This window comes from Mauremys mutica, chromosome 1 (assembly GCF_020497125.1).
Source record: "Mauremys mutica isolate MM-2020 ecotype Southern chromosome 1, ASM2049712v1, whole genome shotgun sequence".
Lineage (NCBI taxonomy): Eukaryota > Metazoa > Chordata > Testudines > Geoemydidae > Mauremys > Mauremys mutica.
Genome location: NC_059072.1, coordinates 30046996 through 30070820, shown reverse-complemented (window position 1 = coordinate 30070820; position 23825 = coordinate 30046996). Strand labels below are relative to the sequence as shown.

At 41.2% G+C, this 23825-nt stretch overlaps 1 protein-coding gene and 1 long non-coding RNA gene across 2 annotated transcripts in view; one reads left to right on the top strand and one right to left on the bottom strand.

Moving 5' to 3' along the window:
* Positions 1 to 23825, top strand: part of LRRK2 (leucine rich repeat kinase 2) — a 117067-nt gene that overhangs the window by 44326 nt on the left and 48916 nt on the right. Inside the window, exons 11-20 of the mRNA XM_044982338.1 lie at positions 291 to 397; positions 1196 to 1325; positions 10268 to 10392; positions 13104 to 13237; positions 16328 to 16472; positions 16604 to 16743; positions 18931 to 19059; positions 19153 to 19323; positions 20015 to 20273; positions 20524 to 20712. Of these exons, the coding sequence (XP_044838273.1) occupies positions 291 to 397; positions 1196 to 1325; positions 10268 to 10392; positions 13104 to 13237; positions 16328 to 16472; positions 16604 to 16743; positions 18931 to 19059; positions 19153 to 19323; positions 20015 to 20273; positions 20524 to 20712 (1529 nt within the window). The remainder of the gene's footprint in view (positions 1 to 290; positions 398 to 1195; positions 1326 to 10267; positions 10393 to 13103; positions 13238 to 16327; positions 16473 to 16603; positions 16744 to 18930; positions 19060 to 19152; positions 19324 to 20014; positions 20274 to 20523; positions 20713 to 23825) is intronic.
* Positions 6569 to 23415, bottom strand: LOC123345450. The gene is made up of 3 exons (XR_006572792.1): positions 23263 to 23415; positions 7383 to 7514; positions 6569 to 6650 (listed from the first exon to the last, which is right to left on the bottom strand). It is a non-coding gene; the product is annotated as an uncharacterized LOC123345450 (long non-coding RNA).

Sequence of the window (23825 nt, the reverse complement as noted above, 5' to 3'; positions counted from 1 at the left end):
GTCATCCCCTTCTCAGAGATGCCATGATAGCCAAATTTGAAATACACTTTATTGTATTCTTTTGTGGACCTTGACTCATTTAGACAAAGCTCCCATTAATGTCAGGGAGACAGGAATGTGCAGTTTGCAACTATTTAAAGGGCTTTCTCTTTAACTGTTGCTATAGCAAAACATTAACAACCTGGTATGATCTACAAAGAATAATTTCACTTAATTCTAACATAGATGCCTAAAAATATACTATAACCATTGTAATATGGCCATTGTGTAGTGATTTATTTTTGTGAAAGGTACCCCATACACAGAGAAGTGATGCTAGCCATGCTGATGCATTCCACAGCAAAAGAAGTGTTTCGGGCAGCTGCTAATGCCTTGGCAACTTTATCAGAACAAAATGGTAAGGAAATTTAGTAATAGATTCCCTTGTCTTCACTGTCAGACTTCAGCTATTTATTACAGTAATATTACAGGGTAGTGTTACATAATATCAGGGGTTAGGGTTGGGACAGCTCATGCACTGAAATTTAAGCATGCACATAAGCACTTCCAGGATCATGGCCTTCGTCCTGTTGCTGCTCCTGCCCCTGATAGTCTTGGGTAGAGTGAGACAAGAGATTGGCACCCTAACACTTATTCCCCAGGTGCGATTGCATTATGTTGCCATTAGACCTCCAGGCCATCCCAATACAATTATTTACATATTGAACTGTATAGTACAATATTGTTGTTGCATGTAACAATATCTCTTTCTACATAAACCCAAATCATGCAGATGTATTAGTTACATGTGAGCAAAAAGTTATATATTTGGATATATATATATATATATATATATATCCAAATATATAACTTTTTGCTCACATGTAAAAATAGACTCAATGATAAATCCTGCATCCCATATTTGTTCCCATTAAGCACTTCTAAGATCCTAAGTTTATGGGCTAAGTTGTGCAAATACACTCTACTCTGCTTCAGCCTATACCATTTTCTAGTTTGTATTTATATAAATTTGTAAATAAAGTGTTGGCCTTTCAAAGTCTTACACATATACATAACTTCAAACGAGTGAGACGTCCTATTGACGCCAGTAGGACTACTTGCCTGCTTCAAGTTAGACGATGCACAGATGTTGGCAGGATCACAGCCTAAATTAATATATTCATGTTTGTTTATATAATACTTTCTCATGTTGTAGTAAATATTAGAAAGATTCTGTTGGCAAAAGGAATACATATTAATGCATTGGACATAATGAAGAAACATTCAGACTCCCCTGAAGTGGCTGAAAGTGCCTGCAAAATGCTGAATCGTGTTTTTGAGGGAAGGTAAGATATACTTAGTAATGTGAGGTCATGTGATGTTCTAGTGCAGGTTTTAAAACATATTTAAATAATTGACAGCTAGTTATTTACTTAACATAGAGTGAAAATTTACTGCAGAGTGGAAGTCGCATAGAAACTTCTGAATTTTGTAAGCCCCCAGGGTCAACTGTATAGAGGGGTGGGGTAAAGAGACCACTCCTGAGTCCTTCGAACCCCCTGAACTGCACAATGGATGCCATCAGTAGATGGACTATACGGGCAGCCCATAAGCCACAGTGAATTCCGTGTAGAGTTGGACAAATATTGGACATTTTCACAAACATTAATTCCAGTTGCTAAATTGATTCCCTTTGGTGGTGTTCGTTCCACCTTTATACTCTCTTTCTGCAGATATTCCCACAAATGCATTTATTGTTCAGAAAGTTGTCAGAAACAGAATGTTAGCAGACAACAAATTTAGAACTCCTAGCCATGAGTATCTACACTAGAAACTTGATTCTAAGTGTTACACTTATTCAGTCAAGGAACAGAAATATCCCATGTGCCTGTCAAAACAGCTCAGATTTTGAATGTTAAAGAATTTCAACAAGCTGCATATGAATAAGCTACGAAGAATTATTCACAGAAATTTTGTGTCAAATAATTTCAAGTAATAAATGAAGAATATCACGAACCTTTCTTGGACAATTCACAAAAAGTGAAATTAGTCAAATTTATTGCAAATTACTTATCCAGTTCTTTTTCATCCCTCCAACTATCAGAGTTCTTTTCACATAGCTGATTTGCTCAGGCTTTGTGCTGGGACCACCAATAAGCACCTCATTGATCAACATAGCCTACCTGCTGAGTAGGCTTACTTCTGTGGGAACCATTTCCCTCTACTGCTTTGCTTCACTTAAGGATTTCTAAATGGCCTTAAAGATACTGTAACCTGCTTAGAAATACAATCATGAATTAGGTCACAATCTTGCCAACGCTTTAAGTGTGTGAGTTAGTCTCATTGAAGTCAGTTGGCATGATCATAAGTGTTTCCAGTCTCTAGGCCTTGCATTGCATTCAGTCCCGCAAATTCTGATTCAACTGTCCATATTCACCCAAGCAATCTCATTAGACTTTATATGAACTTATCATTTTACTTTGACATTTTCATTGTTATATCCTTTTTTTAGAAAATGCTAAATTGTCTCATTTGTAAAGTAAAAACCAGCGTATATGTATACAACAATGGAATAAACATTTCTGGGAAAAGAGAAAATAATCCCAACAAGGCACTGTTGCACTGGCAGGCATCAAGATTGCTGTGGTTTAAGAAAGTTGAAAGAATATTACGGCTCTCAGTACTATGAAGCTAAACAAATTTTCAGTTCCTTTTTTTACTTCCCATTTCCTTTTCAGGTCAGGTGACAATAATAAATAGCGTGCAAAGAAAATCAGTGCATGAAATATTTTAACAAGTACAAAATTACAGCTCTGTTTTGGCTGATATGGATATAGAGTTAATCAAAAGTTGATAACAATAGTGCTGATAATTTTCTAATTTATATATATAAATATATAAAATCAAGTCTTAAGTTAGGAATTCTTACAATTAACTAAGTATATTTTTAATATCTTCCCCCCCCCGCTTTTTTTTATTATTCTTTAATCAGAGATGGAGTTCACTCTACTTGAACCAGACTTTTGAAAAGAACCCTCTGCTTTTTCATAAAGAAAATTATTGTAATTCTGTATGGTGATGAAATCTGTTATTTTCTGTTTCAGCATGGTATAATGAATGAATTTGCATGCCCTGTTTTTCCAAACTGCTATAACTGGGAGCCATCGTTTGTCTAGAAACAGTGGAATTAAAAGTGATAGTTGTTCTTCGAGTAGTGTCCCTATGGTTGCTCCACTGTAGGTGTGTCTGCATCCCTGCACTGCTAATCGAAGAAGTTTGGTAGCAGTATCGACTCAGCCCATGCATGCGCTGCTCCTCACCTGCCACAAGGCTAGCCAGTGTGCTCTGTTGAACCCTCCTCAGTTCCTTCTCTACTGCCCTTGGCTAGAGATGGAGTTATAGCTGTCCATTCGTGGATCATTAACTCTTTTAGAATTGCTATTTTTTAGCTTCCCTCAAAGCTTTTGTTTGTTACTTTTTTTTTTTTTTTTTTTTTAGGCATGGTCAAATAAAATACAAAGAAAAGGGCTTGTCTCCCCCAACCCGAGTGTGTGGGGTGGATACCATGGACAAGGATGTGTCCAGCTTGCCCACCTTCAAAAAGTGCCTCAGTTCCAAGGAATCTATCCCAGTGACTGATGAACACTTGCAGTGCGTTTGCTGCCTGGGAGAGAAGCACATTCCACAAAAGTGTGGCTTGTGTCAGCAACTGAAGCCCAGATCCAGAAAGACAGAGCTAAGACTCAAACTCCTACTCGTGGAGTTGGCCATTAAATCCCTGCAATCCCGGCAGGGGCTCTCACCACAACCCTTCAAAGGGAGGTGAACCTGGAGAAATGAGCCACTCACATAAGGTCTCTAAGAAAAGGTCAGTGAGTCCACATAGGGAGTCCCAATCGAGCTGAAAACTGTGTCTGGCTTGATCAGTATCATCAGTACCAATGGCACTGAAGCCATCTAAATCTGGTACCCAGGGAAAGCGTGGTACCAAGCTGACGGAACAAGGTTAGACTGCCTAAAGACCCAATAGGCATGGACAAAGAAGCGCCGGTACTGTGGGAGCGTAAAAACATAGGAGATCCTCTCCGGGGAAGACTCCCTCAGTACAGATGTCGGCACCAGTACCTATCCCAGTGCACCAGGCACCGACAGAACTCACTACTGGGTCCACATTGTCACCCCATCAGTGCAAGCCTCTTGGGATATACAACCATCTCTGGTATCGATGCCATCCACATTGCCAGATTTCCTGTGTGCAACAGATCTTTTGGTATCCGATGCACCAGACTTGCTCCTACTCAGTACTGGGGCCTTGATACAGAGTTCACCTAGAACCCTGGACTTGCCAAAGTCTTCCTGCCTTGCACTGCCCTTCTCATCATCGGAGTTAGAAAGTGAGCAAGAAGACATGGATTCTCACTGCTTTTCTCACCTGCCATATGGGGCTTAGTTTCACTATGGACATCCGACTTATTGTCCCCCTGATCCACAGCCTCCCTGGTTTGGTCAACTGTGGTACCAACTGCCAGGCTCCTACTCATCACAATAGCCATACTAGGACCCTTGGGAGGCTCAGAGACAACAAGCTTCCCATGCCTGTACTGTGGCACACCAGCAAATGAGGAGACACTCTCCTTCAGTCACAGCTTCAAGGGCTTCTGAACCCCCTGAACAGACAAGGAGATGGTAGAGGCTGAGGTGGAGGAGGAAGTAACTCCTCAAGTCCACTTATCATTGTCATCACCAGATGAGACAGTGATGCCCCCTCCGCCATTGATTGTTGATGATTTCAAATTATTCCAGGACTTGGCACAGGAGGTGGCTGAAGCCCTGCAAATACTGTTATAGGAGAACAACAAGGAGTCCGGTGGCACCTTAAAGACTAACAGATTTATTTGGGCATAAGCTTTTGTGGGTAAAAAACCTCACTTCTTCAGATGCAGAAGTGAGGTTTTTTACCCACAAAAGCTTATGCCCAAATAAATCGGTTAGTGTTTAAGGTGCCACTGGACTCCTTGTTGTTTTTGTGTATACAGACTAACATGGCTGCCTCCTTGACACCATGTTATAGGAGGTGACCAAGTCTCACCACAAGCTGATGGACAACATTCCTCCACCTCCTCCAGAGTGGCTCTCCCTATTAAGTAAGCACTCCTGGATCCCAGCAAAGTCATATGGCAGAACCCTGCTTCAGTCCCACCAACATGCAATCAGGTGGACAAAAAGTATTACATGCCAGCAAAGGACACAGAGTTTCTCTTTTCCCATCTGCCCCCTTATTCGATTACTATGGATGTAGTCAACTCTAAGGGCCACCAGCACCAGTTCATATCCACCCCTTATGACTGGGACTGGAAATGCCTTGATCTGTTTGGCAGGAAGGCATATTCCTCAGCCCCCTCCAGTTCCACATAGCAAACTACCAAGCATTGTTGACAAAATATGACTACCAGAACTACACAGAACTCAGTTCCTTTATTGAGGAACTTCCTGATTCTCACAAGGAACAATTGAAGGCCATAGTCAATGAGGGCCAACTGCTCAAACGTCCTTCCAGTCCACACTAGATGTAGCTGACATGGTGGCACACTCGATTTGCACAGCCATTATGATGAGACTGGCTTCATGACTTCATTTATCCGGCTTCCCTAAAGAAGTCCAAACTACAGTGGAGGACCTTATTTTTGAAGGGACAAAGTTATTTGCCAGGAAAACCGACACATTCTTTCACATGTTGAAGGATTCTAGGGCAACTCTTCGATCCCTCAGGATCTATATTCCTGCTTATGAAGTAAAGTACAGCCCTCAGCCACTGTTCAAGTCCCACTCATCACAATACTCTGAAATTTTACGAGATGCAGAGGAAGAAGTCTAGGTTCCCCAGGCGACAGCAGTCGGGTTCTCAATCAACTTCCTCTTAGCCCCCCACCTTGAAGTGGCTGTTCTGATGGGTTGGTTGAGGTGCTAGTATAACATTCTCCTCAATATCTCCTCACTAACCCCACCTATCCCTTTGGAGACCATCTAACCTCGTTCTGAAGCATCTAGGAATGGATAACCTCTGACAAATGGATGCTGGAAATATCCAAGATGGATATGCCATCCATTTCTCCTCCCTCCCCCCTCCCAAACACCTTTCCCCATCCCTCTTCAGGGACCCTTCTAACGAGGGTCTGTTACATCAAGAGATAAGCCATCTCCTTAGTGTAGGAGCCAGAGAGCCCGTGCCCATACATCTAAGAGGCAAAGGCTTCTATTCTTGCTATGTCCTAATACCAAAGAAAAAGGGAGGTTGGAGACCCATACTGGACCTCAGAGTGCTCAGAGTGACAATCTTCATATATCTATCAATGATTATTCCAACATTAGAGAAAGAAGATTGATTTTCTGCCCTCAACCTCCAAGATGTGTACTTCCACATTTCCATCATACTGAGTCACAGATGTTACCATAGGGTCACGCAAGGCCAAGACAACTACCAGTGTAGAGTACTCCCTTTTGGCCTCTTGTTGGCCCCCAGGTTATTCTCCAAAGTCTTCCTGGTAGTGGCAGCTCACTTGCGCTCTCAGGGAATCATGATTTATCCTTACCTCAATGACTGCCTTCTCAGTTCCTTTGCCAAAGCCCATCAAGTCACCCAGACAACACTGAATCTGTATCAGAATCTGGGCCTACAAATAAACATTAACACAGGTACAAGACTAGAATTCATAGGAGCTGACCTCAACTCCATCCAGGCAAATGTGTTCCTCCCACCACACAGATTCCTCAGCCTATCCACGCTATTAGAGACAATACAGTCCAGCTCCCAAATTTTGGCCAGACACTGCCTCCAGCTCCCAGGGCATTTGGCTGCAGGCACATTGGTCATAGCTCAACAAGGTCAAGTAACCCTCGTGGAAAGACCCAGTAAACATATGTATGGGGATCCCATTTGTTCAGCCTCCCCCATTTACTCCTGACCACCAGTGCATCCCTCATATGATGGGGTGCACATCTCAGTGGTTTCATGGTGCAGGACAAATGGTCGCCATCTGAAACATGCCTTCACATCAACCTCCTCAAACTCAGAGAGGTCAGAAATTTGTGTGCTCACTTCTTCCTGCTGATCAAAGACACGCACACAAAAGTCATGATGGACAGTGTGGCCTGCATGTATTACATAAACTGTCAGGGAGGTGCCTGATCACACTCACTGTCTATGGAAGCGCTAAAGTTATGGGACTGGTGCATTTCCCACAATGTCATGTCGTCATCAGCGGCCTACCTCCCAGGAATACACAACAGTGGACATCATCAGCCGCAAGTTCTCACACTACCATGAATGGGATATGCATTTAGTGGTCCTACGTGACATATTCCAGCAATGGGGGACGCTGACAGTAGACCTGTTCGCTACTTACCAGAACAAGAAATGTCCTCAGCACTGCTCCAGAGCAGGGGTTGGATGACACTCCATGAGGGATGCTCTCTTCGTCCCATGGGACAAGGGTCTTCCTTACACCTTTCCCCCATTCCCTATAATTCTGAAAGTCCTGTTGAAAGTGAAAAGAGAGAAAGCAATCATCATATGGATTGCTCCACCTGGACCAGGCAGACGTGGTACCCTTACCTGTCACAGCGGACACTATGACCATTGATGACTCTTCCAGTCACTCCATATCTGTTATTGCAGAATGAGGGACGCACTCTCCATCCCAACCTGCAGATTCTGCGACTCAAAGCCTGGCTCCTTCGTGGTGTTAGCACATAGAGACATCTTGCTCTGAGGAGGTACTGGAGGTGCTATTACACAGCAGGGCTGCCCGGGGAGGGGCAAGTGGGCAATTTGCCCCGGGCCCTGCAGGGGCCCCCATGAGACTATAGTATTCTATAGTATTGCAACTTTTTATATGGAAGGGGCCCCCGAAATTGCTTTGCCCTGGGCCCCCTGAATCCTCTGGGCAGCCCTGTTACACAGTAGGAAAGGACTGACTAGACCACCATTTGAAACCATGGCCACTTGTTTATTAACTCACCTTTCAATGAAGACAGCGTTCCTGATTGCCATTACCTCAGCAAGGGTAGGGAAGACAGTGGCCCTGATGATGCATCCCCCACCCCCTTTCACTGTGTTCTTCCCTGGCAAAATCACTCTTCAGCCGCATCAAAAGTTCACTCCCAAGGTGACTTCCACCTTTCATATGAATCAGTTTTATTCAACTGTCAACCTTTTATCCTAAACCTCATCAGAATCAGGGCCAGCTCTAGGCACCAGCCCAGCAAGCAGGTGCTTGGGCGGCCAATGGAGAGGGGCAGCACGTCCGGCTCTTCGGCGGCAATTTGGCGGCGGGTCCCTCTCTTCCTCTCGGAGCGAAGGACCAGCTGCCAAATTGCCGCCGAAGACTGATGCGGCATCGGTAGTGCCACAGATCTTTTTGCTGCTTGGGGCGGCAAAAACCCTGGAGCCGGCCCTGATCGGGATAATAGGGAAGCCATCCTCCATATGCTCGATGTGAGGTGAGCCCCGGCCTTCTATTTGGACAGAACAAGAGCTTTCAGAAAATCTCAGAGACTCTTCCTTTCCATTGCAGATGGGTCAAAAGGTACCACAATTTCAGCTCAAAGATTCTCCAAATGGGTCTTGAACTGTATCAAGCTCTGTTACCAGATACATAATGTAGCACCCCCGTCTTCAGTACACACACATTCTACGAGATCAGTCTCCTCTTCTGTTGCCTTCTCCAAGGATGTCCCTATATCAGAAATCTGCAGCGCAGCTACCTGGGCATCTGCACACACCTTTGCAGAACATTATGCCATCCTGGGAAACTGCAGATGCCAGCTTTGGTGCCACGGTGCTATCATCTATAACAGTCTCAGTTCTGAAGACCCAGCCTCCAGTGGTGGGAGTCACCTACAGTGGAGCACCATAGGGACACTACTCAAAGAAGTAGTAGTTACTTGTGCAGTAACTATGGTTCTTTGAGATGTATCTCTGCGTGCTCCACGACCCACCCTCCTTCTCTGTACTTTGGAGTGCTTGCCATTGACTCTGTGGTAGAGAAGGAACTGAGGAGGGTTCACCTGCGCACGCTGGCCAGCCTCATGGCAGGCAAGGAGCAGCACATGCGCTGGGTGAATGGACACTGCTACCAAAGATCTCTGATTAGCAGCACAGGGACACAGACACATCTTGAGGACCCATCGTTACTGCATTACTGCACAAGGCGAGTAACTTCCTCATCTTGCTGATCAAGTATTATCTCTTATTTCCTTATTACATAAATGTTGATGTGCTGCACAACTATATTTACATATGAATGAGTCATATGCAATCACATTAAGTAATTTTAATTGGAAAGAAAGTGCATGTTCATTTACTTAATTTAATGATCCCCAAAGTTCTTCAGTCGTGCCCCTGACCTGGTCAGCGCCACCCCAGGAACTGTTGTCGAGAACAGGACCAGAACTGCTGTCAGGAGCTGGGGGGCCAGAAGGCCGGGGCAGACTGGGGCTGGGTTGTGCACTCTCCCTGCCCCCAACGAGCCCCATTGCCCCCAAAAAATACTTCCCTCACACCCATTTAGGGGGGCATGCCCCACAGTTTGGGAACCACTGACCTAATTGTGTAATAGAAACATTTTAAAGGAAATATTGCTATGAAAGAGTGAAATTTAGAAAACCCTAAGGATAGCAGCCTTAGCATGTGTTTAGGTGCTATTTTTTACCACTTTAAAAGTAATGAAAAAATATTAAAATGAAGGAGAATGCCCTCAAAAGCTAATTAGAGGCTTTGTTGCTACCCATTTTGGAATGCCAGTAAACTGAGCTAGAGTTTGTTTTTTTTATCTTAATAAATGCAGTTTTAATACATCAAAAGCTGACATGACAGATTGCAGAAATGAACAGAAACAAGCTTCTGTCACTTCATGAACAGTTTATGGAAATTATGAAGCAAACAGAGGGAGTGAGATCACATGTCCTTTCTTGCATCTCAAGCAGAGTTTTAAAGTGGTACATATGAAATGTACGCTTCACAGTAACACGCTCTGTTATTAGTATGTTGTTAGTCTGCACTGCATAGAAAACTTCTGAATGTTCCAAGATTGAAATAATTACATTTAGTATTATAATAGAGATTAAAAGCATGAAAATACTGTACAAGAAAACTACAATAGCTGAATTTGTTTGCTAGTTAAAACTGAGAAGATTAGTGCAGACTCACATACTGCTGTTTACCAAACTAAAACTAATGCATTTCTAAATTGTATGTTTATTAATTCTGTAAATGCATGTTTACTCTTAGTTTCCCGCATCTGGACATAGTGATAGTAGTTGCATCAGAAGTCATAAAGGCCATGCGGAAACATGAAAAGGTGCCAACTGTACAGCTGGAGGCCCTTCGAGTCATTTTACCTTTTATGGTCCCTGGTAAGTCATCCAAGGAAAATAGTTGACGTTATACATCAAATAGGAGAATATAAATAAGAAGGCTGTTTTCTGATCTTTCTTAAAATAGTTAATCATCCATTCTGTAGTGGAACTTCGTATCAGTAATTTTTACTTAAAGCTCCATAATTAAAGGAGAACTTTTATGAAAAGGGTAGAAACATAGCTAAAGGTGGAAGAAAAAGCTTGGCAAACATTGAACATATTGGGCCAAATTCATCACTGCTGAAACTCTATTGACTTCTCCAATGATGGACTTACACCAGTGATGAATTTGGTCCATTGCTGCTTCCCTTGATACTACGTATAGACTTAGGGACTATGGATCCATTGCCATGACTTTATACCTTAGTTATTGGAAGTTCCATTAGTGATAGACAAAAAATAACAAACTTTATTTCAAATTGGATATACTAGCAGAAGGTATTGCTTCAGTTTATTGTCATATAGAACAGTAACTGGATCTCACACACCAAGCAGTGGGGACAATGACTTCAAGATTAGAAACATATTAGCTCTTGTCTACAGCAAATAGTTGTGAGGCCAAACTAGATGATTTAGGAAATCCATTCCAAAGAAACACCTTACAGGCAATCTGCAGTAGGAAAAAAAATGTGTGTTCCCTTTGTTCTTTATTGTGTAGAAACAGAAGGACAAGGTTAGAGAAGATTCTTGTTTTGTTACTTTAGCATTTTTTTAAATCAAGAATATGAAGTCTTATCTTCTTTGTTTTTGCTGACAGTCTCATTGGAATACTAAAGATCTGCAGGGGGAGCTTTCTCAGTCTTAACTGAAGAGACGGGGAATCCTTTTGAAGACAGCATTTCTTGCAAGTGTTTGTCAGAAGTTTTGGTTAAATGAATATTGACAAAAACAAACCATTTTAAACAGTTTGATTAAAATGCAGGTTTTTCTTACAAGCTGAGATTTTAGTTTCTTGTCCCTTGTAATATCATTGTATTATTTTTCCATTCATTCAATGAGTCCTTGAGCAAAATCAGGAGATTTGAGACTTGATATTCAACTTTAACAAGCAAGCAGGAGAAATTCTTTTTTTGCTAAAATCTCGTGAGCCTTTGTCCATCATAATGAAGCCAAAAAAGAGACACATTTTTTTCCCTTTGACTGTTGCCCTAGTTGGCATTTGAAGGTTAATACGTGAAGAAAGTTAGTCGTTTATAGAAAAAAATAATCAGTACATTCTTGAATCCTGAAGAGTCTTTTACATGATCTCTAGTTACTTTCTGTAGTGCCACTTTGCGCTGAGTGCTGATTACTACCAAAATGTTAAAAGAGCAGAACATGGTCCTATTAGTTTATATGTGCACAATTTCCATTGATGTTATCTGTGGATATATTTTGGTTTCTAATCTGCTGCCAATAGAAAGGTCTAGTAGTAGTCTAGTAGTCCTTCTAAGTGTTTTCCTTCCAAGAAAATCCTAAAGGCATTTAAAGTAAGTAGTATGGACACTAAGAAACAGAGCTCCATTAAGTAAGTAATTTCTTCCTAGATTTTGAACTGAAAGTGAAAAACAAAACTGAATTTTTCATTTCTCTTGACTCTGCTGTTGACTGGAGCCCTACATGGTTCTCTGTATGATTAGACTTCATCCCCACTCATAGAAAAATACGTGATCTTTCTATATTCCATCTGATTTTACTAGGTTTGAGGTTAATTGGGATTCAGCTTATGAATGATTAACATATATTGTACAAGTTCACATGCAAAATCCCACCAATTAGCTGCAACCAAAATTCTTTGGAGTGAGTATTTGTTTCATAATAATCAACATGGGGAAATTGAGTTTTAATGCCATGGGCTCTTGGTAACTCTGGTCTGTGATGTTACAGAAGTGTGAAAACAGTGGGAAACTAAAATTAGGTTGTCATGGGGTTCACTCACTACTGGTGGCACATCTTCCTGGAGATTAGCTCTGGCTAGGTGTTGCACCCTCCACCGACAGTGTCTCTCCCATCATCCCCTTGGCCTGCAGACCCCTCTCACTCCAAGAACTGCAGCCTCCTCTTCATGACTTAGCCCTCTGGCCGGGTCACCATACATGTGCCCCCTCTTCTGGGGTATCAAAGTCCCTGTTGACAAATGGGCTTAGGCAGTTTTTCTACTCACTACCCCACCAATGCCGCTTCAGCAGCTGGTAGGGGGACATAGGCCCACCCTCTTCTCTGGGTCCTGGCTCAGAAGTCCTCTCATCAGCAGCCAAAGTTTGACCTACCCCATCCCTCTCTGCTCTTCTCCCTGAGCCTTCCCATTCTCTCTGCTCTTCCCCTTCTTTGGGCTTTCCAAGCCATGCTCCGCCCTCCCAGGGAGTAACTGTAGGCTTCTTGCCTCTAGTCCCAGATACACTTCCCTTCTCCCAGGGAGTGACTGCAGACTACTTCCTTACAGTTCTCTTCTGCTCCTCAGCTTCTGGGTTTTATACAGGCACCCCCTGTTCCTGTCCAGCTGAGCCTCATTTAATCAACCCCTGCTCCATGGCTTCTCCTCCAGGTGCAGACTGTAGGTTAATTGGGCCTAATTTACCCTCTCAGGGTCAGTGTGGGGAGTACACCCAATCCCACAGGTCTCATGACTTATGTGTAAATAACTTTGCATCAGTTTGATTGCAGTACTGATTTTACAAAGAAAATGTGAAAATTGTTTTCCTGAAGAAGTGTTTTTCTGTGTGCTACAGGTGCCATGAAAGAACGGCAAAATGGTTCTTCAGGAGCAGTGGGAGATGCTGACTTGATGCTTACCTTAAAAGTAATTAAAAACCAGTGTTTGTTGGAGGGGACTCACAAACTAGTGCTTGATGCTTTGAACAGGGTATGGTTAAAATCTTTCTCCTAATAAATTTGCTTGGTATTTTACAGTTGCAATTAATGACTTTTATTTATAACTTTGAATGCAATGAAATCATTTTCCAGTGGATTTGATAAACTTTACCTTCGATTATCTTTCATACACGTTTTCATCTGCATTATTATTTTTTTCTTACTCTGATTTATTCTGGAATATGCCAGAGAAGTTCATCTTTGATGCAGTAATTCTAGTGGATATTTATTAGAAAACTTAATTTTTCTTAGACATTCAATTCATTTGCAGTTGTTTATGATAATATTTTAAATGTTAAAGATGGTTTTATGCAGAAATAATGAATATCCTGCATAAGCTAGAAGTTACTGTATTTTGCACAGAAAAACCTGCAACTGTTCTCTTAATGTGATTTACCTAAAACTGGTAAATATGAATACAAATTTCTTGGATTCCAATAGAACAGTGTTTCTCAAGCTATTCCATACCAAACAGAACTGCCTGGGACTGCTTGACCCTGTAGCCATTGGGAAGAGCAGGATAGTTACAACCTCATGAGAAGAAACCTGGAGAGCAAGAGGCACCTGCAAGCAGGTCCCAGCAAGATAGGGAGACAGAAAACAAAATGCTGGGCCACTGACTGCAGCAAAATAGCAGTTCTATGGCAAAAATGCTGAATTATGTGGCATATTGGAAAAATGCCAAATCCCATGGCTCATCGAATCCATATGGCTGTGATTGAGATGAATGAGGCAGTTCACACACCTCTGAGAGCAGTTTCTCTCAACATTTTCGGGTTGGTGACTCCCTAGTGAAGTCAAAATTTTTATAACCCTCTTATATTTATTATAGAAGTAGTCACAGTATACAATGTATCAGTGCTAGCAATGATAAAACTACACCTCTACCCCGATATAACAAGACCTGATATAACACGAATTCGGATATAACGCAGTAAAGCAGTGCTCCGGGGGAGCGGGGTTGCGCACTCCGGCGGATCAAAGCAAGTTCGATATAACGCAGTTTCACCTGCAACACGGTAAGATTTTTTGGCTCCCCAGGATAGCGTTATATCGGGGTAGAGGTGTATGTAATTTATGTTGTTGTCTGTGTTTCAAGGGGTTGAATGAGAATACTTGACCTTGAAGGGTAAGGGTGTGCAGGGAGTAAGAAGTGAGATTTTCTTTCCTTTAAACTAATACAATTTTTAATACCTTGTGATCCCTCCTTGTGACACTCTGTACCTCGGGGGAACACCCTACACCCCCATGTTCATCTTTATGAAATGATTGTGTGGTATCCAATGCAAAGTTTGTCATCTTGGGTGTCTTCAAAAGGCTCATAATGCACTGAGCATGATTGTTATAGTCTTTGTTACAGTAATGTTATAGTAATGAGGCTGAAAATGTATCCTCATGGCTTAAAGCAAGCCTATGCAAAAACTCTCCAAGAGCAGAGAGGCAGTTCACACCTCGTCAGGCCATGGTTGGGACAAACCCAGCCTAGCCTCACAGGAACAATGGACACTGTCTTACACAGCAACAAAAGAATCTGTTAGACCCTTGAGGGAGTCACCTCCTTCCTTTGGGCAGTTTGGGACTGCAATGAGGTAATGCTCACCTGACTTTGAAGGGTGCGGAAGGTGTGTGGCGGGGGGGCAAAGCCAGGAGGAAAGAAAGGACATGATAAAAGGGAGAGACATTTTGCCACGCGCTCTCTCTCTCCCGCCTACATCTACAGACACCACCACCACCACCAAGCAACTGAACCACTGATCAAAGGGGAGAGCCTGGCTGAAGGGCCAGCCTGTGGTGAGAAGCATCTAAGTTAAGATCAGCTTAGAATGCGTTTTGCTTTTATTTCATTTGACCAAATCTGACATGTTATGCTTTGACTTATAATCATTTAAATCTACCTTTATAGCTAATAAATCTGTTTATTTTACCTGAAGCAGTGCATTTGGTTTGCAGTGTGTCAGACTCCCCTTGGGAGAACAAGCCTGGTACATATCAATTTCTTCGTTAAATTGACTTACGTAAGCTTGCAGTGTCCAGTGGGCATAACTGGACACTGCAAGACTGAGTTCTCAGGGTCTGGCTGGGACTGGAGATATTGGCTAGGGTCATTCGCTTGCAAGTAGCTGGGAGCAGCTTACATGCCAGAGGCTGTGCATGAACAGCCCAGGAGTGGGGGCTCTCACAGCAGAGCAGGGTAAGGCTGGTTCCCAGAGTCAAGGATTGGAGTGACCTAGCAGATCACCAGTCCAGACAACACCAGAGGGGAACGTCACACCCCTTAATGCCTTTTGTGATATTTATGTGGGGGTCACAACCCACCGGTCAAGAAAAACACTATCTTGGAACTATTGCAAATTCAGGAAGGCATCATTGCATCAGTTTGTGCTTGGTTCACATTAATGAAAGGATAAGAAAAGGATAAAGAGGGAAAATGGTCATAACCCCCTTGAGATCTTTTTGTAACTCCCCAGGGAATATGTTGTGAAGCCCTGCAGCAGGAAAACTGGCTGGTACTTTGTCTTCAGGTTACAAATGTAAATGAAGGGAAACAGGGAAAAATGGCTACAAATAACCTAACATTTATTGCATAACTGAACAAAAGATTAGATATTTTTGAAGTCTTATGTGCCTGTTAGGCTTAGCCCCTAGGCATATCTTCCTTCATGTCAAATAACCCAGATGATTCTGACCTTTGAATTATTAGGAAAATACTTTCCAAAGCCTCACATGTTTTTGAGCCATTTGTCTTGTGTTTCACAGAGGCTTGGTTTTTGTTCTGTTTTTTTGACAATGGGGAAAGTGCATTTTTTTGCTCTTCTTATACTCAAAATGACTGAATAGTTTTTGCTCAAACTTTCAAAAAATATTCACCTTTACAAGATTTCAGCCTGAAAGGTGAATATTGTGGAAAGTTATGAACCGCGCGGTATAATGGAAAAGTTTATGCAAATTTAATTGCAATGATTACTCTCATAACAGCTACAGTTTTACACCTTTTGAGAAAAAAACAGACAAGCAACTTTCCTTATCACGTTGAGTAGCAGAGAAAAAATCTGACCTTATTTTGTATTAATTTCTCTTTTAGTTTATTAGAAATCCTGGCATTCAGAAATGTGGATTAAAAATACTTTCTTCTGTAGTGGAGTGTTCAGGTGCACTACAAATGTTATCCCAGCAAGGAGCCACAGACACCGTCCTTCACACACTACAGATGTATCCAGATGATCAAGGTACATAGGAAGATTTCTTGTGACTTAAATGTGAATTTTGTAATAGCCTACATCATATTATAAATATAACATACTAAATTTGTTTCTTTAATTCTGAACCAGTAATTAATATTAATAATCTTTTTTCCTAGAAATACAGTGCTTAGGTTTGAGTCTTCTAGGATCTTTGATTACAAGAAAGAGTTTGTGTATCGCATCTATGCATGTGCTGGCAACAGTTCTGGTTTCTACTTTACGACGATTTAAGGAGGTCGTTGAAATACAGATACACGTATGTGATATGTTTGAGTGTAAAGATGAGAATGAATGAAAGAAAATGGGAACAGGTTTATTTTTAAAAACTTTATTTCATATGTAAATTTGAAATATCTGTTTCTGATTTTTTGTGTGTTCGTACAGTGCCTAGCACAATAGGAACATGGTCTATGACTAAGGCTCTTAGTTACTACAGTAATACAAATAATGATAGAATTACTATAAAGCTGAGCAAGTGAACACTTAAAATTAAATCAAACTGTTGAGGTTCCCATAGTGATGGCTGTCTCAGAAGGCATGAATATAGTTCAGAATATGCATCCATAAGTATGGATGCTTACCTGAACGTATATGATCTGCAAAACTGAAATAGAAATCCCCTGATAACAATCTGTCACTCTATCAATCATCATTTTATAATGTACCCATCATAGTTGTATCTGAGCAGCTTTTATGAAAAGTAAACACAAAATGTGTGTCTTTCAGCCCTGTCATCAGCAACAAGCTTTAAGTTATTGATGAGATTTTTTTTTTTAAATTTTGTGTGTGAATGCCATTGTACTTGAGAAGGTTAATACAGTTTATTGAATAGATGGGTTTTGCATATAGTTTTGAACATGGTGAGGGTGGTACTCGTTTTTATTTTGTCAGGCAATGAGGTCATTAGCTTTTTTTCTGGCTCCTGTAGATGTGAGGCTTTCCCTGCTTGTCATCAGCTTTATTTTTCTAGTGGAATGAAGCCATCATGTGAGGTCACTTTCTTCTGAGTCCCACTACTTCTGTTTTAGCTCAGGCTAGAAATATCATATCCATGGCCGTCTTTCACAGATTTTTGGCTTTTCCCTTTCAGGTTTAACTTTGTGCCCAGTACAGAAATGGAGAAAAATGAAAAAAATAATGTTTGGGGGAGGAAATTACTCAAATAGTATTTAGTCACAATGAGTTTTGAACAAAGGTTCTTGTCTATCACTCAGTTTACCCATTTCTAGTTAATAGCCTCAAATTTTACAAATAGAGTTGTTGGGGTTTTCTCTTTAATTTCTAGATTTACTATAAGTATTTTAGCAAACTGGTGTTTCAAACTGAACATTATGGAGCAGGCATGCAGGCTGTGTGGTGTGAGCACTTCAATATCTGATAGGGGGCATCTTCACCCACCCCATATGGGGTAACTTGTGTCCTCTGGGCATTAGTAAGAAGCAGTCTTGCTATTTCTGAGCACAGGAGCCGTCATTGTGTCTGTCCCTTGCACTGAAAATGCAAAAGGGAGGGGAAAGGTCTTCCTTTTTTCTCTCCTATGTATTTGTTCTATAGCTAGGCACTATCTCAACCTATGAAGACATGTATAACTTTGTTCATGCTAAGAATTAATTCAAATTATGTTCTGTTTTATTTTCTTTCTTCTATCTATGAATGATAGTTTGGAGGGAGAATATGTATATATATAGGGGTAATCTGGAAATTAAGGTTTTCAGCAAAAGTAGTGTTTCAATGCTGGGCCTAAAATGTTAACAATGTTTGTTTATTTTTACATAAAGTTAGGTAATTTCAGTTTATAACAGTGGACCTGGTAATGCACCAGGCCCAATGCTAGTTTTTCAAAACATCAACCAGTAGCTGCCACTAACTTACATAAGTGGGTCAAACTAACCGAGACTAAACTGCAACTGAGGGTATATGTACATGGCAGCAGGGAGGTGTGATTGAAGCACATCTGGGCATGCCAAAGCTAGCTTTGATCTAGCTAGCTCACTAAAAATAGCAGTGAAGCACAGGCAGCAGCATGGGTTAGCTAACCAAGTGCAAGGGCATCCAGGACCTTGGGTACATGCTCGTGCAGCTAGCCTGTGCAGTTACCCACACCACCAGTTTCATTGCTATTTTTAGAAAGCTAGCTGCTCCGGGTATGCCCGTGCATGCCTTAATGGCTTAATCAGACCTCCTGACTGTGGTGTAGAAATACTCTTAAGTCTAAAAGTGGTTCGATGCTCAGACCTTCTGCTATGTTCTGATCCACCTTGCAGTCCAATATGATTACATGTCTAAAAACTAAAACAAAAGATACCAAAAGGGTATATCTATTTTACTAATATATTTATTTTTGTTAATTCTGTAACACGTGGTATCTGACTTCCATCATTTTAAAATCTGATATTTTTTAAATGTACATTTGTTGTTGATCACAGCATTTTGTTAATTGTAGGGCTTTCACATGATCTTGACAATCCTTGACTTGTCACCTTGTTTTGCAAAGCTGCTGATATATGAATCATTTGACACAGTCATTTTTTATCAAATGTCCACGTGTTTCACTGAACAAAGAGACCAGCAGGTATCTTCTCTCTTTCAATCACTCTACATCCAGATGTTCTGAAATTTTCTGAAGTTTGCTACCTTCATTTCAATAATTTCTCTTCCCATTCAGTTTCAAAGCTTTTGCTGTAAATGCTTTGGTAAAATAGCCAACAATGATGATTTAAAAAACATGATGTTGGAGAAAGCATGTGCTGAGTACAATAGCATTATGGCTGAATGTTTACTTTTACTGGGAGCTGATGTTAATAAGAACACAAAGACAAGCTCTTTAATCTATCAGGTAGGTTCTTGAAAATGTAGATCGTTATATTGGTTTGAAAGATGTCACTTTTTTGGATGATTTTAATTTGTCTGGATGTGTGTGCCTGCATGATCAAGATTAACTGTCGTTAGACCCAATCCTGCAGTGTTCTGAGCATCCTGCACAGAAAAGTTTCAAAGGGGCTTGGTGACTGAGGTACACCTAGTGTTAACCTGCAAGGCATAGTAAGGGCTGGCATAGCCCAGAGGAAATACGTTGTTGGGCTAACTGACCAGAAGTGTCAGGGAGCTGACACTCAGTTAAGCACAAGCAAGTCTCCCTCTCTCAGGAAGCACAAGGGTAAAAAGGTGACTCTCAATCCTGGGTATCCCAAGAAGCGTCACACCGTTGACTTCAGATTGCAGCAAGCAAATCACAAATTATCCATCATTTTCATTGGTATAACCAACCAATTACGTGTACTCATGCCAAAATATATGGCATTTGCCACATGTTTTGGAGGTATCCATTACAAGTAGGCAGCCTAGGGGGCTTGATGAACTTCACTTGGGCAGATTTAGAAATCTCAGCCTTGATGTTTAGGAAATTCTGTGTTACAGTTCATCCCAGGACACCATACTGAGAATATGGAGAAACAGTAGTTGAAACAACTCTTGTTAAAATCTAAGCTGCTGTTTTACACACATTTTATTCATTTCTTCTGTAATAGGTTTGTGAGAAAGGAAGCAATCCTGAGCTGGTGGAACTGCTATTAACTAGTGGTGCTCGAGAACAGGATATTCGGAGTGCTTTAACAGTCAGCATAAAGAAAGGAGATAGCCAAATCATCAGCTTGCTCTTAAGGAAGCTTAGCCTGGATGTAGCCAACAGCAGTATATGTCTTGGAGGATTTTGTATGGGGAGAATTGAACCTTCCTGGCTCAGCCCTTTGTTCCCAAATAAACTTACTCCTATAAGACAACAAACAAGTACGTGTATATAGAATTTGTTATATTAAAATGTGATAAACCCTCCTAATGATGTTTTACAAACCTTCAGAAAGAGTTTTAAAATTGAAATACAGTGTTAGAGAGCCTGTTCCGTAGATTGTGTAAATCAGCATAGCCCATTTGGTTCTGAAATGGCCCCTAAACTTTAAAAATAAAAAAATCAAGTCTTTATAGTAATTTTAATCTTCATGAATTTACTGAAGAACATGCCACTTCATTGGTGTCTTAGATGCAGGTTCTGCATTGGCAAGAATGGTGCTCAGATACCAAATGAAGAGTTTTTCAGAAGACAGATCAAGATCCAGTTCTGATGTAACTTCCTCTGAAGATGTACTGGATAAAAGTGATGATTGTACATGCATGGCTGAGCCATTAGTAGACAGTGTTTTTTGCTTCAGTGATGACACCAATAGTGAAGGTACATATACTCTAGCAATTTTGTCTCCTCTTCACAATGCTGGTCTAGAATTTGGGATGCAAATTCAATTTAAAGTATTTTGGCAACTATTGGACCATAAAGTAATAAATAAATAAGTAAAGTATATACCCTGATTTATTTCTTTTAAGGTAGAACACTTTGTGTATAACGGTAGGATATTTTTATTTAAGCCTTTGTGTATATGTGGAAAACAGTGGCAGGTAAATGTATGTGTCTTCAAAACACAAAACTAAGGTTCTTAGGTTTTAGGTTATTCACTTAATTTATTTTCTATCATTTCATTGGCTCAAATGAACTCGCACTGAAAAACAATAAAGGACCAAAACATCATATTGCCTGGGAGAAAACACTTTTCATAAAACAGGTCAGATATAAATTGACTATCAGTCCTCATCCTCAAAGAAACCTGCAGAACATCTTCAAAAGATGAGCCTAGGAGCTTAATTTTATAACTTTTTGCTAGACACTAAAAATTGTGGTCTTAATAAAGACATTGGATTTATGGCTTATTACAGTTTATTACTCTTTTTTGTCTTACGACTGGAGGGGTGTTAATGGCCACTTCACCTCAAATGGTCTCTTAAGAATATGTGTTCACTACTTATGCTAAACAATTTATTCCACCCTGTATTTAGCTGTGACACTCTGAGGGCTTGGCTACACTTGAAAGTTGCAGCGCTGGGAGTTACAGCGCTGGTCGTGCAGCTGTGTAGGGACAGCGCTGGTGTGTGGCCACACTCACAGCTACCAGCGCTGCAGTGTGGCCACATTTGCAGCATTTGCAGCGCTGTTGGGAGCAGTGCATTATGGGCAGCTATCCCAGCGTTCAAGTGGCAGCAACGTGCTTTTCAAAAGAGGTGGGTGGGGTGGTGTGTAGTGTGACAGGGAGCGGGGGAGAGAGAGAGAGTGGATTTTTGGAGCCAACACTGTATGTTAGCTTCCTGACTTGCAAAATCAGAAAATGTTCCCGACCCCTTAATCTTAACTCTTAACTGCAAACAGCCTGCATCCAATGGACTCCCGTTCTCCCCTCTGCCCCCGCTGTTCCTCGTCAAGCAAACACTCAACCCCTGTGAATGAGACAGGCAGGGGGTTTTCTCATTTGATTGTTCACAGTCAGGTACAGATTGATCACAGCAAACAGGAGCTGTGTTTGTTTTTTAGATAAGCAGCTGCCTGTGCTCCGGAGCGCCACGGAGCTCCGAGTTCACAACAAAACAAAGAGAGGCTGCATAACAAAACAAAGAGAGTAATTTAGTTAAAAGCATTCTGGGATATTTCCTAATACCCTGGAGGCCAATAATAGCGCTGGTGTGTGGCCACACTTGACGAGCAGCGCTGGATCACCAGTGCTGCACTCGTTATACCCCAAGCAGACCAGGTGTACAGCCAGCGCTGCAGCCAGGGAGTTGCAGCGCTGGATGTCCCTTGCAGGTGTGGACAGTTACTAATTGCAGCGCTGGAAAGCCTCCACCAGCGCTGCAACTTTCAAGTGTAGCCAAGCCCTGAGTACCTTTTTCCAGACCTGAAGAAAAGCTCTGTGTAGCTCAAAAGCTTGTCTTTTTCACAAATAGAAGTTGGTCCAATAAAAGATACCTCACTCACCTTCTCTATTAAAAAAAAATTAGTCTTTATCACATCTTCAGAAAACTTAACTTAAATTCCATGGCTTCATCTTCAACATACAATCTTTCCCGACAGTAATTATAGTAAATGTTAATGTCATTAAATAGTTACAACAGAATTTTTGCATTGCATTCAGTGACTAATAAAATTGGCTAGACAATCAGATTTTTTGCTTTAATGCCAGTTATTTTTTGAAAATCTTGAAAAACTAAAACCGTTGCTCAAGACTTAAAATTTTAACATCTTTGTGGAATCAGAAAAGTCTGACTTGTTGATATTTTTGTAATCTATTTTGTTTTTTTCTATTGCATCATTCGGCATCATTTTTCATTACTGTAGCATTGTTTTCCAGAAGTATGTATGCTAGTAGATACCGTTAGTTGCCCCATATAGCAAAGCTCGTATTCATTTGTAAATTGTGGTGAACAACATGAATTCTTCCAACAGGGTGGTCTTAAGACTTTAGAGACTCATTCTTTGTGGAGGGGGAGATAGGCATGAGGCACACAGATCTCCTACCTCCACTTCACACCTCCAGCAAATAGGAGAGAATAAGACTGAATGGGGCCCAGATATATGAAACCACAGAAGCCACTCAGACATTTCCCATTAAACAATGATGGGAGGGAGAATTTATATTCACAATACCATTAATTATTATTTGTATTAGCATTTTGTTTTGTGAGTTAATATGTAAAAAGTATCTAATAGCACCAAATATTGTTGTGTAGTGTAACTTTCCATCCAAGGTGGGAAGAAACCCAGGAGCTTCCCATCCAGCCTTCCCTCTTAATAGCTAAAGGAATTTAGGAGTCTCTCTGTCTCCCTCCTTTGCCAGTCAGGGCTGAGAAAGCCATTGGACCTTTTTTCGTTCATCTCATTCACCCTCCCACCATCTCTCACCTTCTCATCCGAAGGCCAAAAGGGGCCAGATGCCTTTTTTTTCTTTTACCCTCTCATGCAGTGATGGCAAGTTGAAGGGACTTCACTCTTCCTCTCCTTCCTGTTCAAGAAGGCACCTCCCTTCCTTCCCTCCCAGCTTCAGGTGCTGCCACTCTGCTCTATAGGACAGCATAGGCAAAGAACAGAAGAGGAGCCAGCAAGAGGAGGATACAACTGCAGGAGGAAGGAGGGCAGGCAACTGTAGATTACTCAACAGCAGCCACTATAGTGACCTCTAATGGCTGATGGAGCAATTTGTTCTAAGAAATGCTGAAGCCACAAGTCTGAAGCTCCCTTCAACAGCATGTTTGCCTGTATGGCTCAGAGCTCTCCTGCTTCCAAGCAGATGAGGATATATTTTTTAAGCTAACTTAAGTATCACAGCTCTATATTTCTGAAAATCCTGTTAGCATGAATGCAAAAGGAATGACCTAGCAAACTAAAGTTTATATCTGGAGGTTGTTAAATTAGTACAGTACTATAGTATACTAGAGTATATTCCTTACATATTGCACATTGAATTA